The sequence below is a fragment of the Chelon labrosus genome (assembly GCF_963514085.1).
Source record: "Chelon labrosus genome assembly, chromosome: 17".
Classification (NCBI taxonomy): Eukaryota; Metazoa; Chordata; class Actinopteri; order Mugiliformes; family Mugilidae; genus Chelon; species Chelon labrosus.
This window is the reverse complement of record NC_140350.1, coordinates 23413553-23425949: the sequence shown is the minus strand read 5'-3', so window position 1 is coordinate 23425949 and position 12397 is coordinate 23413553. Positions and strand designations below refer to the sequence as shown.

General features: G+C 42.4%; 1 protein-coding gene across 2 annotated transcripts in view; it reads left to right on the top strand.

Moving 5' to 3' along the window:
- tmem132e (transmembrane protein 132E) overlaps positions 1–12397 on the top strand; it is a 414526-nt gene that overhangs the window by 384743 nt on the left and 17386 nt on the right. For both annotated transcript variants that reach the window (XM_084565323.1, XM_084565322.1), the window contains exon 7: positions 1211–1490. In XM_084565323.1, coding sequence (XP_084421449.1) covers positions 1211–1490 — 280 coding nt within the window. The remainder of the gene's footprint in view (positions 1–1210; positions 1491–12397) is intronic.

The following is a 12397-nucleotide window of genomic DNA, read 5'->3' as shown; positions in this document are numbered from 1 at the left end:
TTTTGGAGTTGGTCTCAAGGGACCCTTAGAGCCAACATGGAACTGAAGGGTGAATCGACCGCTTTCCAAAAGTCAACAAAACTCTGAACCAGCAGGTCCATAAGGCTGCACAACATTTGAGCTGACACAGCAGCTCTTGGTGCTAAATTCTAAGCTAACATCGTTATGCTTGGGTATAATGGTTAGCTGTAAACTCAAAATAAAATTCTGGCTGATTATTGTTATTTTTAGGTCAAAGTATTGGACAAGATTCATTATGACCTGATGATGAACCTAGAGGAGAAGTTAAAGGATGACCAGAGTACATTTATTACTGAAGGGACATTTTACTCAAACGTAGACCTCGTGCAAAATCCAAGGTGAGACAGGTCAAAAGGTACGTGCAGCAAAATGTTTTATTGTTGAGGGAGCCTATTTAAAGCATTTATGAGACCTCAGGACAGAAGTGCTTAGCCTAATAATTGAACTTGTTCCTTGAATTAATGGGCGGGATGGATACTTGGTCGGTGGCTGACAGCCCGCCGCCTCTCCTGAATATCAAGTCGTTGGGATAGTTTAGTCAAAGCAAAGATTAAGCGGTGGAGTGCTTTTTAAGGAGAAACTGGCAGATTGTCAGGCCTGCTGAGGGAAGCTGGGTAACTCATACATCTTTCTGTAGAGCAGATTGCACTCGGTGGGGGATGCACCTGGCATGTTTAACCTCACGGCCCAGGGCTCCCGTGAAATAAGAAGGGCATTCGTCCAAAACGTAGCTTTGTGGTGCTCACCATCCCTTCCCTGCTGCCTCCGAGGACTTTTTCCTCATTGCCGCTGCGTCGGAACAGATAATGTGATGGATTTTTCTGGAGTGGTGCCGAGTTTCTCATCAGCATTATGATGTCAAATTATAAGATGAGAGGGGACCCTTAAGAACAGAAGGCACAGATTGGGACGTAGCTCACGACACAGTGCTGAGAGTAATACAGCAGCAGATGCTCGTTTTGAGGACGTGACAAGTTATGATTGGGGATGGTTTTTATTATTTAATGTTCTTTATCAACTGCTTCCATCATATTGGTGGCCAATTCCAGACACATCTAAACTAAATGATTGCTTCCGAGCTCATCCTCTGTGACTACTGTTGCTTTTTGGGGGGGATTCCACAGCTGTTTAGTGCACCAGATAAAGGAATGTTTAGTGGATCTTCATCCTCCCCGTTTTTCTCTCCAAGGAGCACCAGAGACAGCGACGCCGACGACGATGACGACGAGCGGCGGGTGAGTCGAGGCTGCACCCTGCAGTACCAGCGGGCGCTGGTCAAGGTGCTGACGCAGTTCCACACCACCTCCACTGAGGGCACGGACCAGGTTATCACCATGCTGGGGCCCGACTGGCAGGTGGACGTCACAGACTTGGTCCAGGACTCCCTGAAGGTGACTGACCCCCGGATAGCAGAGCTGGTGGACAGGACGATCCTGGTGGGCCTGGAGCTGGGATCCACCATGCTGAAGGTAAACTCATTGACATTCATCTTGTGAGTGAGGAGCATGAAAACATATGTGATGGACTGCATATAAAAATGGGGAAACCCCGTTCTGTTTTGAATCTCCGAGAATTGCCATCTTAGCAACGCCTGACTCCACCTTAGTCGAATTTGAATGGTTAAAGAGGTGGAGTTCGAGTACAGCTGCGGCAGGCAGGCAACGCCAATGTAGACGACTAGCAACCTGTGACAGCTCCTACCTGTCAAGTCAGGAGAACATGCCTTGAATTAGTACGCAACAGTCCATCTCGCCTGGCTTTGAGCCGCGGAGGTGCAGACCAATCTGTATCCCGTTATTGGCTTGAGCGCCTTTTGTCCTTGCAAAGCTGTCAAGAATCGTCCACTAGCATGCTAATAGCACAGCTAGCTACAGTGTTGAGTCAAAATAATAATAATTGTAACCCTTAATTGTCCTGCAATGGGGACATTTCAGTTCCTGCTGTTTGACCCATCCATTTGTTCGCACAGTAGTGTGTACAGTTGGAGCAGCCTAACCCTAACCCTAACCCTAAGGACTGTGCCCGAGGAGCAATTTGGGGGTTAAATGCTTGTTTAGGACACCTCAGCCATGGACACGGCGGGAGGCCAAACTGGGACACCCTCTGTCCTAAGCTGTGCCTCTAACAGTTCATTCACCTCAGACATCCTCTCTCGTTTGATAAGAGCATTGTACACACGACATGTTTGGATGATATTTTAGCACAAAGCAAAGCTGCTTCAACAAAGCCAGGGAGGACAGGAAACACCAGCAGACAAGTTGTATAAAAAGGCAACCGTCTAGCCTAATTAACTCAGCACGCCCGATATGTCTGCAAGAATCACTCATTACTTGTAGAAGCTCTACTACTGCGTCTACGGTAGATCAGAAGACAGTCGATAAGCGGTGATGGATGGCTGCAGTTAGGGTGGTAATTTTAGTATTCATCAGTATTTCTCTTCTTCTCCTTAAAACCCTTTGTTCAGTGCCTGGATTGCTTGTTTTTCTTGATCTCTTTTATGTTCCCAAATATTCAAGTGATGACCCGAACAACTGACATGATACCAAAGTTGTAATGAATGAGATTTAAATATTACATTTCCACACTATTTCCACAGCCACGCCACTTTTTTATTCCCTTTTGTGTGGAACAAAAAAACCGAGTGGTCTCTCTGTAAATGTATGCTGCTTTTGATGTCCGCTCCGCTCAAAGAGCTCTCTGACATGAAGTGCATGTAAATGCGTCAGCTGGGAGAAGGTTCAGAAGTCCTCATAAAGGAAGCAGCACAAGTTATTACTCACAGGCCGTGATTTACCGACTCTTCGATGGTCATTTACGGGGGACAGAGAGACGTAACGGTTGGTAAGAGTTTTGATCACCATGAAAGATCCCAGTTCAGCCTGTCAGGAGGTAGAACAGTTGCCTGATGGATGCGTCTGATGATGGCAAAATAGGGAGGAAAGATATAAGTCGGCGATCCATCATTTTAAATGAGCAATGGATCATTTATAATCTGGTGAAGGGTATGAATAATTATACATCAATTTACCACCAGATGTAACTTGCCACATTGACTCATAGCAGTTGTAATAAGTAAATAAAAAAAGGTGTGAAGAAATGTTCTCATCTTTTGAACTTTGAAAGATTTATTTAATTGTAGCAAAACTAATGCACTAGGTAGCAGTGACATAAAAATAAAGATAATACAGGTTTCCTTACATCTCTTATCTTGGACGATGCTTGCCAAGAACGTCAGTGTTTACAAATGTTTACAAGAAGGAATGTTCTGGTTCCCGTCCAAGTGCTGAATTAGAACCGTTCCAGGTCTAGACCGGAGTCCAGGTCCTAGCAAAGCTCGGTTCTCCTCTGCAGGTACTGTAGGATGGAGTCGGTTTCCTTGCGATGAGCCCCAGACTCTCTTCAGGGTTTCACACTCGTGCTCGTTGGCTTGTTCCTTGCATGTCCTTGCTGAAGATATGTTTTGAAGCTCAGTGAGGTGTCTCCTACCTCATCTTGGCAGTGTCTTACTCCACCTATTGCCAAGCTAATTCAAAAGTGGTCACAGAGGTGGAGTTTGACTAGAGCTGAGGCAGGCAAGTGGGCCCAAGATAGACTAATACCTGTGATGACACCCATCTGACCAGTCAAATTACCATACCTTTAATTATGCACAGATTTAAGCCTTTAAACAGATGAATTACACATTTTACCACTATACAGGTGAACTTGGACATTTTGGCCTTTGGATTATCTTTTGGAGTCAGCTTCAAAGGGCCATTAGAGGGACTCCAGAGGTTGCCATTTGTTACAGTACACATTAGATGATGTTCACCTCGTCTGCTCAACCACTACCCATAAATCAAGAAGACTCTAAACCCATCCCAGCAGTTCCGTAAAGCGGCACAACAACCGAGCCGACACAGCAGCGCTTTGTGCTAAACGTATAATATTTACCTTTGTTAGCGGTATATGTAAAATATACTACAGTCTTAGTTTTAGGTCATGATTCAAAGTATTGGGCAAGATACATTTTGACCTGTTGATGGAACTAGATAAGAAGTTAAGGGGTGACCAGAGTACGTTTGATACTGACGGAAATGATTTTGACTTGAGAGACATTTTACTCAAATGTAAACCCATCTCCGCTTTCAGCCGAGATGGACATTCACGCAACAAATATTTCACAACTATCTGTACTGTTTTTATACACTGCCTGGCTAAAAAAAAAAAAAAAAAAGTCGCCACCTGGATTTAACTAAGCAAATAGGTCAGAGCCTCCTATTGAATAATTACTGCATGGGAGATTATCTTTCAGCTGGCTATATATATATATATATATATATATATATATATGTACAGTATGTTTATATTTTGCACTACATGCATCTGTGGCAATCTGAACTCTTTGGCACTGTAGTTGCATTTATAGTAGTTACCATATGTGTCTTTTCATCATGCATGTGGCACAGTGGGACTAGGAGAAACAGTATTTCAGACCTCTGTATGTTTTATTACCATATTGTGGAGGCGACAAAACACGACTTGAATTTTGAATCTCGTGCAAAATCAAGGGAATCGGGATGAACTTACCATGTTTACCTCTGATCTGTTTAGTAGAAATACTTACAAAAGACTTTTTGCATGCACCAGATAAACCAGCCAGCAAAGGACCGCCCATTAACATAACCACACTGCTACTACAGCGAAAAAAATGAAGAACTGTTTGTGTGTGTTTTTCAAAGAGGTGAATGTCCTTCTCTGTTTTCTAAGTCAGAGTTCCCTGCAGAACATGACTTCATTATAGATGAGTTAAATGATGAGTGGCCACTGAGAGACAAACTGAAATTCCAGCAGCTCCAGACCTTCACCTCATGCACCTTCGGCTCAGCCCCCTGTAGGTGCAGAGCTCCTTGAAACTCACTAATTAAGAAGTCCAACGCTAAAACACCATGAAGGAAACAGAAATGAGATCTCTGTGGCCTAACTGTCTATTCACTATGAATGATTGATGGCTTACAAAACTCATATTACAGAGAAGTTAAAAGATCCTCCCAGTTCGGGGCGTATTTTACAAAGAACAGCGAAATTGTTATGCAGATTTGCTGAAAATGAACGGCATATATCTCAGCAATGCTCCCCTTCCTGAATGTTTCAGTCTGACAGAGGACTTGAATTAGTCTTTGAGTCTTATAAGCCTGGTTCAAATTGTTCACCAGCTCATGAATATGAATGAAGCAGGGAAGGAAGCAGCTTTTGTCCATTTAGTGCAATATTTCAGACAGTCATTTGATAATTATTGCAAGTCTGTCCGCGTTTAATTTGAAGGGGAAGGACCAAGGACAACATATCAGTGTTTCGGAGGTTAAATTATATGTAAAGTACACATTAATTGTTGTGTAAATTGCATCTTTTTATAATGAGATCAAGGGCCACAACAATGACTATCCAAGGCTCCACCGGACCGGGTGGGAGTTTGGGGTCTAATCCCAAGGATTACTGAACAATAGCTGCTTCTCAAAGCGTAAAAGCCTGACTTGGGCCGGATTCGCTGTTAGTCCTCGGATCCGAGACGATTCACTTAATATCTGCAAACATGCAATCATCCACAGGCAGGCAGCAGAACAGAAATAAAATGAGTCAAATCCACAGAATCAATATTTATTATGTATTAACAACATCGCATGCACCTTGACGACGTGATCCTTGTTAACTTCCTGAGATGATTTCAATGGATTTTATGGCGTCGATCAAGGAAAAAACACTGGAGCTGGAACAACGAACAACACAGACCTGGAGAAATTATGTAATTCAGTGCCACACTAGACAGATATCGTTTTTTTCCCCCAAACCATGTAGACTTAGATTTGCACTCCACATGAAATGGTGAAATTGATATCCAAATCTTCCATGTTTGGAATATTCAGGTAGAGATGAGATTTATGGCTCCTAATAGGGAGCCGTAACTTGTAGATCAGTTCATTTCAAAGAGCCGTTCCAAAGAACTTGCTCATTTTGGTTTATTTTCAAGATATCTATATTCTATTGGTAGTCTACCTGACTTTTGAATTAGATTCTGAAATATTGATTCTCAATAGACAGATAACATGCGGGAAATTTGGTACAGTTCTTCACTTCAACCAGTAATCAAACCGAGGTTAGCTGCTTGAGAGGCAGCTATGGTCAAGACTTCCTCACCAATGGTATAATATTCTGACAGATATTACACTTTGTTTTACCGTTTTTGTCACTACAAAAGTGCATCCAGATGCTGCTGCGTTTTCTTCACTCGCAGCTGCGACTCGGTTCCCCTCGTAAAGAGCCGTTCAATAGATTCGGTTCGTTCGGGGACATCACAACATCATATATGTATATACATAAAATGTGAAATCCACAAGAGCTTGGACATTTGTCATGTGTCATTTCCCCTCTTTCTAACTCCATATGCTTTGATCAGTCCAATAAAGCTGAAAATGGCCGCCAGGGAAGTAACTTTACTCAAGTGACTATCAGGGAAACTGGCCGACTGCTCTGCCGCTTGGCTCTGGAGCTGTCAAGGGAACCCTTGCCTTGCAGGAGGGGTGGGTGTAGAGGTTTATTTTGCAGCTGTTGCACCCACTTCACTCTGCAGCGTGGGAAGCTGTGTAATTGCCTGAAAGTTTACAGGACGGTAAAAAGTTGCAAGCGTGGGGGGTCATGTTTTCTTGTTTTTTTGTTGTGGGGGTTTCAAGAGGTGTTACATTTGTGTTTCGTCAGTTCATCCTCTTGGAAGAGAGGCACTTTATGGTTTGCGCAAACAAGCGTTAAGAGGCGGGATACATCTCGGGACTCGTCAGCGTTAATTACCCTGATGGAAAGCGTAATGAAAAATGCTCATCCTTTCTACGAGGTGACGGCGAGAGCTTGTAGAGCTGCAAGCACGCTAAATTGATCGGTCGGAAAAGTCCAAGGCTGAAGGTTTAAAACAGTTTGAATATTGAATTATGTTTGGTTGTGAGTTTTCAGTATTCCTGTTGCATATGTTTGTACTTAAATCAATTTTAACAGAGGCTTCCCCAATATATGTGTTATAATGTTCTAGAAGAGTAAATCTATTTTGAAAGAGTGCACTCATTTGAATTCACTATGTGCCACAAAATAATAATAGTGGCTTCCCTATTTATGTAAGAGTTAGGGCGAAGCTTTATGGATATTCTTTAAAAACAGAGAAAAAAGTACATCTTCACACTTTGAAGGTCCTAGAAGAAACTCTTTCAGAAAAGTTCTTTCAGTTTGCTGGCTTCATATATATATATATATATATGTCACTGTTTGATAAGATTTCCCATCAGTCTCCCAATGAGGAGAAATAAATTATTTTTGGGGACGTACAGTGTTGAAACTAGTGTTTCAATTAGTGGAAGCGGTGCGCTTGCACTCCTCCTCAGCTGTGTGATTTGAGATAGATTTTTTTTTTTTTTTTACTTTAAATTTCAACCAGCAAGAGTTTCTTTTAGTGTAATGAAGCGCAATGAAAGGCGGACTGAAGGTTTAAATTACCTTGCAGAGCTCTGTAATCTGTGGCTTAGCCTTCAGTGCAGGAAAAAAAAAAAAAGTAAAGAAGGTATTAATGAATCAATCCAAACGGCTTTGTGTCGTTTTCTGTAGATGTGTGAAGACGCTTCGTCGGCTACGTTGACGTGGACTCTTTTTAGTCAGCCAGACTGAAATCATTCTGATCAGAGCACTGCTTACACGGACGATATATTGATCATGTGTACGTGGACCGAAACATCGATTCAATTCAATTTTCAATTCAATCTTATTTATATAGCATCAATAACAATACAAATTGTCTCAAGACGCTTTACAAAATCCGGTCTGAAACCCCCAGAGAAAGCATGAAGGTGACAGTGGCAGGAAGAAACCTTGAGCAGAACCTGAAGCTCATATGGAGGGACCCATCTGCCGAAGGCCGGCCGGGTAGAAACAGAGAGGATAGGAGGAACAATAAACATTATTTTATGTGCAAAGTGACCTGCAGTGGAGCATCGAAGCTGCAGAAATTATACAGAAGAAGAAGAACTGACGGCTTTTATTTCATTCGACAGAAGAAGATGACCAAGACAGAATAACACCGCTGCCCTCACGGATTCCAGCTTTGTTCATCAAACACTTGTCAGAACAATTGATGGATTTATTCCAGAGAGAAACCATCAGATCAGATCATCAGATGGTTATTAGGAGCTACTTTTTTCCCCATTGAATGGATTATCAAAGGTTTACACAACTCTTCTCTGTCTAATTGAAAACTCTTTCTGATTGGGGCAGTGTGTTCTGATTGAGGTGGTCACAGGAGGAAAGCCAGCGTCCACGTAAATGCGGCAATCATCCGAAAACCGGTGCAGTTTCCTCAGGTGTGTCTCTGCCACGATCGACGGTAGGCACCCGTGAAATCTGCGGTTCGCTTGAGTAAATCTTCCGCTGATACGCGCCAAACATATGATTTATTAAACACGAGGTCCGAGGGGTGAAGGGCAGAGGCGTCGCGAGGAAGAAAGATAATGTGGCGCAATGCGAGTGATGTGCAGCCACGTGAAGAGACTCTGCTGGTCGGCGTCAATCCGCCGCTCGGACTCATCGCTGGTCTTCTGCTCGCTTTTAATGGATAGTTCGGTTTCTTTGAAGCGGGGTTGCGTAAGGTGCTTATCCATTGTCAGTGTATTGCCTTCGAGTTGACGGTGCTCGGCTCGACCTCCGGTTGAAAGAAGCAGACAGGAGTACCGGCACGGAAGCCAAGCAATGAACTCATGAGGAAGGGGTCAAGTGCAAAATGTATTTTAGCAACCTAAAACAAGGAGCAGCTAAAACAAAATCAATAGCTTGCTGTCAGACACACTGGCTTCTATGCTTGTGCTCATGTCTCTTAAGTGGGGGCGTACCCTCCACCATCTACTGTACATAATAAAATGACTATGAGTATAAATAAGTACCATGTGACCCCACTTCATAGAAACCAAACTACTCCTTTAAGCGTCGGTGACACGGTGCAGCTGCTTCCACAAATGGTTATCCAGTAAACAAACTGAACGCATCTCTGAAGTTCTTGTTTGGAGAACTTTGGACACTACTGGCAGAATTTAGATACCCCACAGTATGTGCATGCCGCCGGAGCCCAGATCGTCTCTTTTTTTCTTCCAGTCCAATCCACGACGCCAATCTGCAGTGGCGAAGAAGTCTCGCGCTCTTAACTCGGGAGTCAAAATGGTGTTTGTTGCAGCAGAGGCAAAGGCAGTTTCAGTCACAGCATATTTATAGCCCTTTTTTCTTTCCCAGTGATGTGCGGTGAGGTTTGTGGGTGGCGAGGCACTGAGTCAGGTTTAGAAATACGAAGCTTAATTAACTGTTCAGTCGGCTGCTGCCACACTTACCGGTTATGTTTCATACCTCAAATGAGCATTCTTTACCCACGTAATATAAAATAAAATAAAAAGAGAGATTTATTTCAGACAAAAAGGAATGAGACTACACAAAAACAAAGATTTGAATTTAAAACCAAATCTTGACCTTAATGAAAATATTGAGTTTTTAAAGCTTTATATTCTTTATATGATTTTAATACAGACTGCTCTACAAAAGCTCTTCTATTGTTTACCACTTGACTCAACGTAGAAGAAGAGCAACAGTAGAACAAGCATGAACCCGTGGCTCTCTAGCGCCCTCTTCCATGAGGCAGACTTACTGACTGCCTCATCTTGTCCCTTTATAGTGGGGTTTAATGTTAGGACATGCGATAAAAGTGTGTACAAACATTATATTAATGACAGACAGGCAGCCACGGGCATGAGACCAATCCAGTTTGTCAGCGGCTCAGCTCGTCGCTGCCTCAACTCCTTGTATTTGAACAGGAAATACTCAAATTCATCGATTTTGACTATAAAACTTATCGAATCACACAGAAATGACATGTACAGCACAGACCAATGGACCATGATGGACCACTGCCTCACCTGACCGCATGTCTTTGCTTTTGACTTCCATTTCTCACCCATATAACTTTTGTGTAATTTGTAGTCAAGATATTTAGATCTGCGTATATCCATATTTGCAGCAAATTAGGTAAACAAGCCGACTGTTGCGGGTGTATGCGGCGCTCAGAGATGACTGTAGGTCAATCTGCCGACCCTGGATGATGATAACAGGTAACTCCGGACTCAACGGGGAATAGCACTAGTGTATCATAACAAAATATTGGTGAAATGAACGAGTTTCGTGGCAGATAATGCGTTATTTAGAGGCTGCGTTTCGGTGCCCCATTCACTCCCACTATATGGATATACGCTGATCTAGTTATCTCCCGAACGACTACAACTTACACAAAAGTTATATGGGTGAGTAAACAGTCGTATTTCATGCCAGAAATAAGGTCCAGGTTGTAAAAAACAGTAGTTCCCCTTTAAAGGCCACAGACTCAACACTTCAGGTAGACTCTTCATAGCGACGGAATTCCTCTCAGTTTGGGAACATGTTAAGTGCGACTACGTTCCTGCATTGCTTCACTTCCCCCGCCTGCAGCAACCATGACAAACCGTACCGGGAGTTCGGCCAGAAGGAGACGCGCAACTACACCTGACCTGTGATCGCTGACAATCTTCATTCATTACTCACCGTTGCCACGACTTGATATTTATCTCAGGCTGTTAAATGCGGTCAAAATAGCTCTGTTTACTTTCCGGAGGAGGAAGAGGAGGAGGTGCTGACTTGTCATACATTAATTAGCACCCACCATCAGAAGGAGAGGAAGACTAAATCATTTCAAAAAAGGTTCAAATAAAACTGGCCTCTTTTGTGAAATAGTGGGCACATTGTTATATAACTGCAGTTAGGTGTCGAGTGGTGGGAAGCCACATGTGTCAGGTTCAGATGTTTGTGCTTAGCAATTGCTTTGAGGTTAGACATATTTTTAAGCTTTTTCTTTTTGGACATGGTAGCTGAAAAGAAGTGGCTGCATGGATGATGGACATGGTTGGGCGTTCTACCGCTTTGGTCTAGAACTCTTGATCGACTGCTCTTAAATTTAAGCAAACAACAACGAAATTCATGGAGACAAATCCTATATTTCTTTGACGTTCACTGACTTTTGACTGTTGCAGTTTTGGGTAAAAATGTCTGGCTAACTTTTAGATGGGCTGCCGCTAACTTTGGTTCATGCGCTTCCCTTTGAGGATAAAGTGTAATAACTCTGGTCACCCCCTTAACCCCTTAAGCCCTCGGCTAATTTTTAAACTGGAGAAAACATCGGTAAATTCATTCAGGAGCGGCTCCTCAACCGGAAAGTCAAACCGAACAACCTTGGCCTCTGAGGTCACGCTGACATGTAATGAGTCTGCTTGTCACCAGGCCACACTGGGATTTGACAAACTCCAGCAAAACAAATGCTATTGTTGAGGTGGGCCGATGGCTCACCTGGTTAAACTGATAGTCCTCAGTGCAGAGACGCAGCGCAAATAACATCTGATTCAGTAAACACTGATGTTATTAAATCTGCTCGAAGACGTCTCCGCTGCAGCTTCACCACATTTAGAATAGAATAGAATAGAATGTCTTTATTGTCATTGTACAGGTACAACCTGAGGTCCCCCTTAGGTGCCGTAGAAATACTGGAATAAAAATAAATAAAAAGTAAAAGAAATGTAAAAAAATAGAATAAAAAATATGTACACTAACATGACATAACCCCATTCATACGTAATAAGAAGTCAACTGTTATTGCACTTGTTTGTGAGATAGTATATCGCACATTTGCACATATGAAATTGAGATTATATGAAACATGAAATTATTGCACGGATGTATTACGCATTATCAAAACTTATTGTATGAGTTATTGCGCAATTTGTTGAGAATTTATTTTGGAAGAACATAATTTACTTGGGTTAATGAGTTAATTAATTTATACATTAAATACAGTAAATAATAAGTTAAAAGGGGACTCTACATTTCATTTGAATATTTGATTTAAGTAATGGGTACAGAATATTATCTACAAGTAAATGTATGGCATTGTGTTTGAAGGACTTCATTTCCCATGATGCTCTTGGAGTGAGGATGGACGCACAGCGTTATGACGTAAAGAAAGAGTGAAGTTTTTGTTGTTGTCAGCAAGTTGGCTATTGCTGTGCTCCTAGTTACGCGAGCTAACGTGTTTTCTTTAGTTCATTAAAGTGGTTAAACGGAAAGAACGGAGTATCGTCCCGTCAATTCAGAAGTCTTGAGACTAAGATGCAGTACAATTCACTTTATTTTTCTTTAATGGTCGAGTTGTTCAGTGTGATTACGGCTCTTGCGTAGAAGCCATTCCTCAGTTTGTTAGTACTGGCCTTCAGTGTTGTGAACCGTCTACCGGATGGTGGGTTGTGTC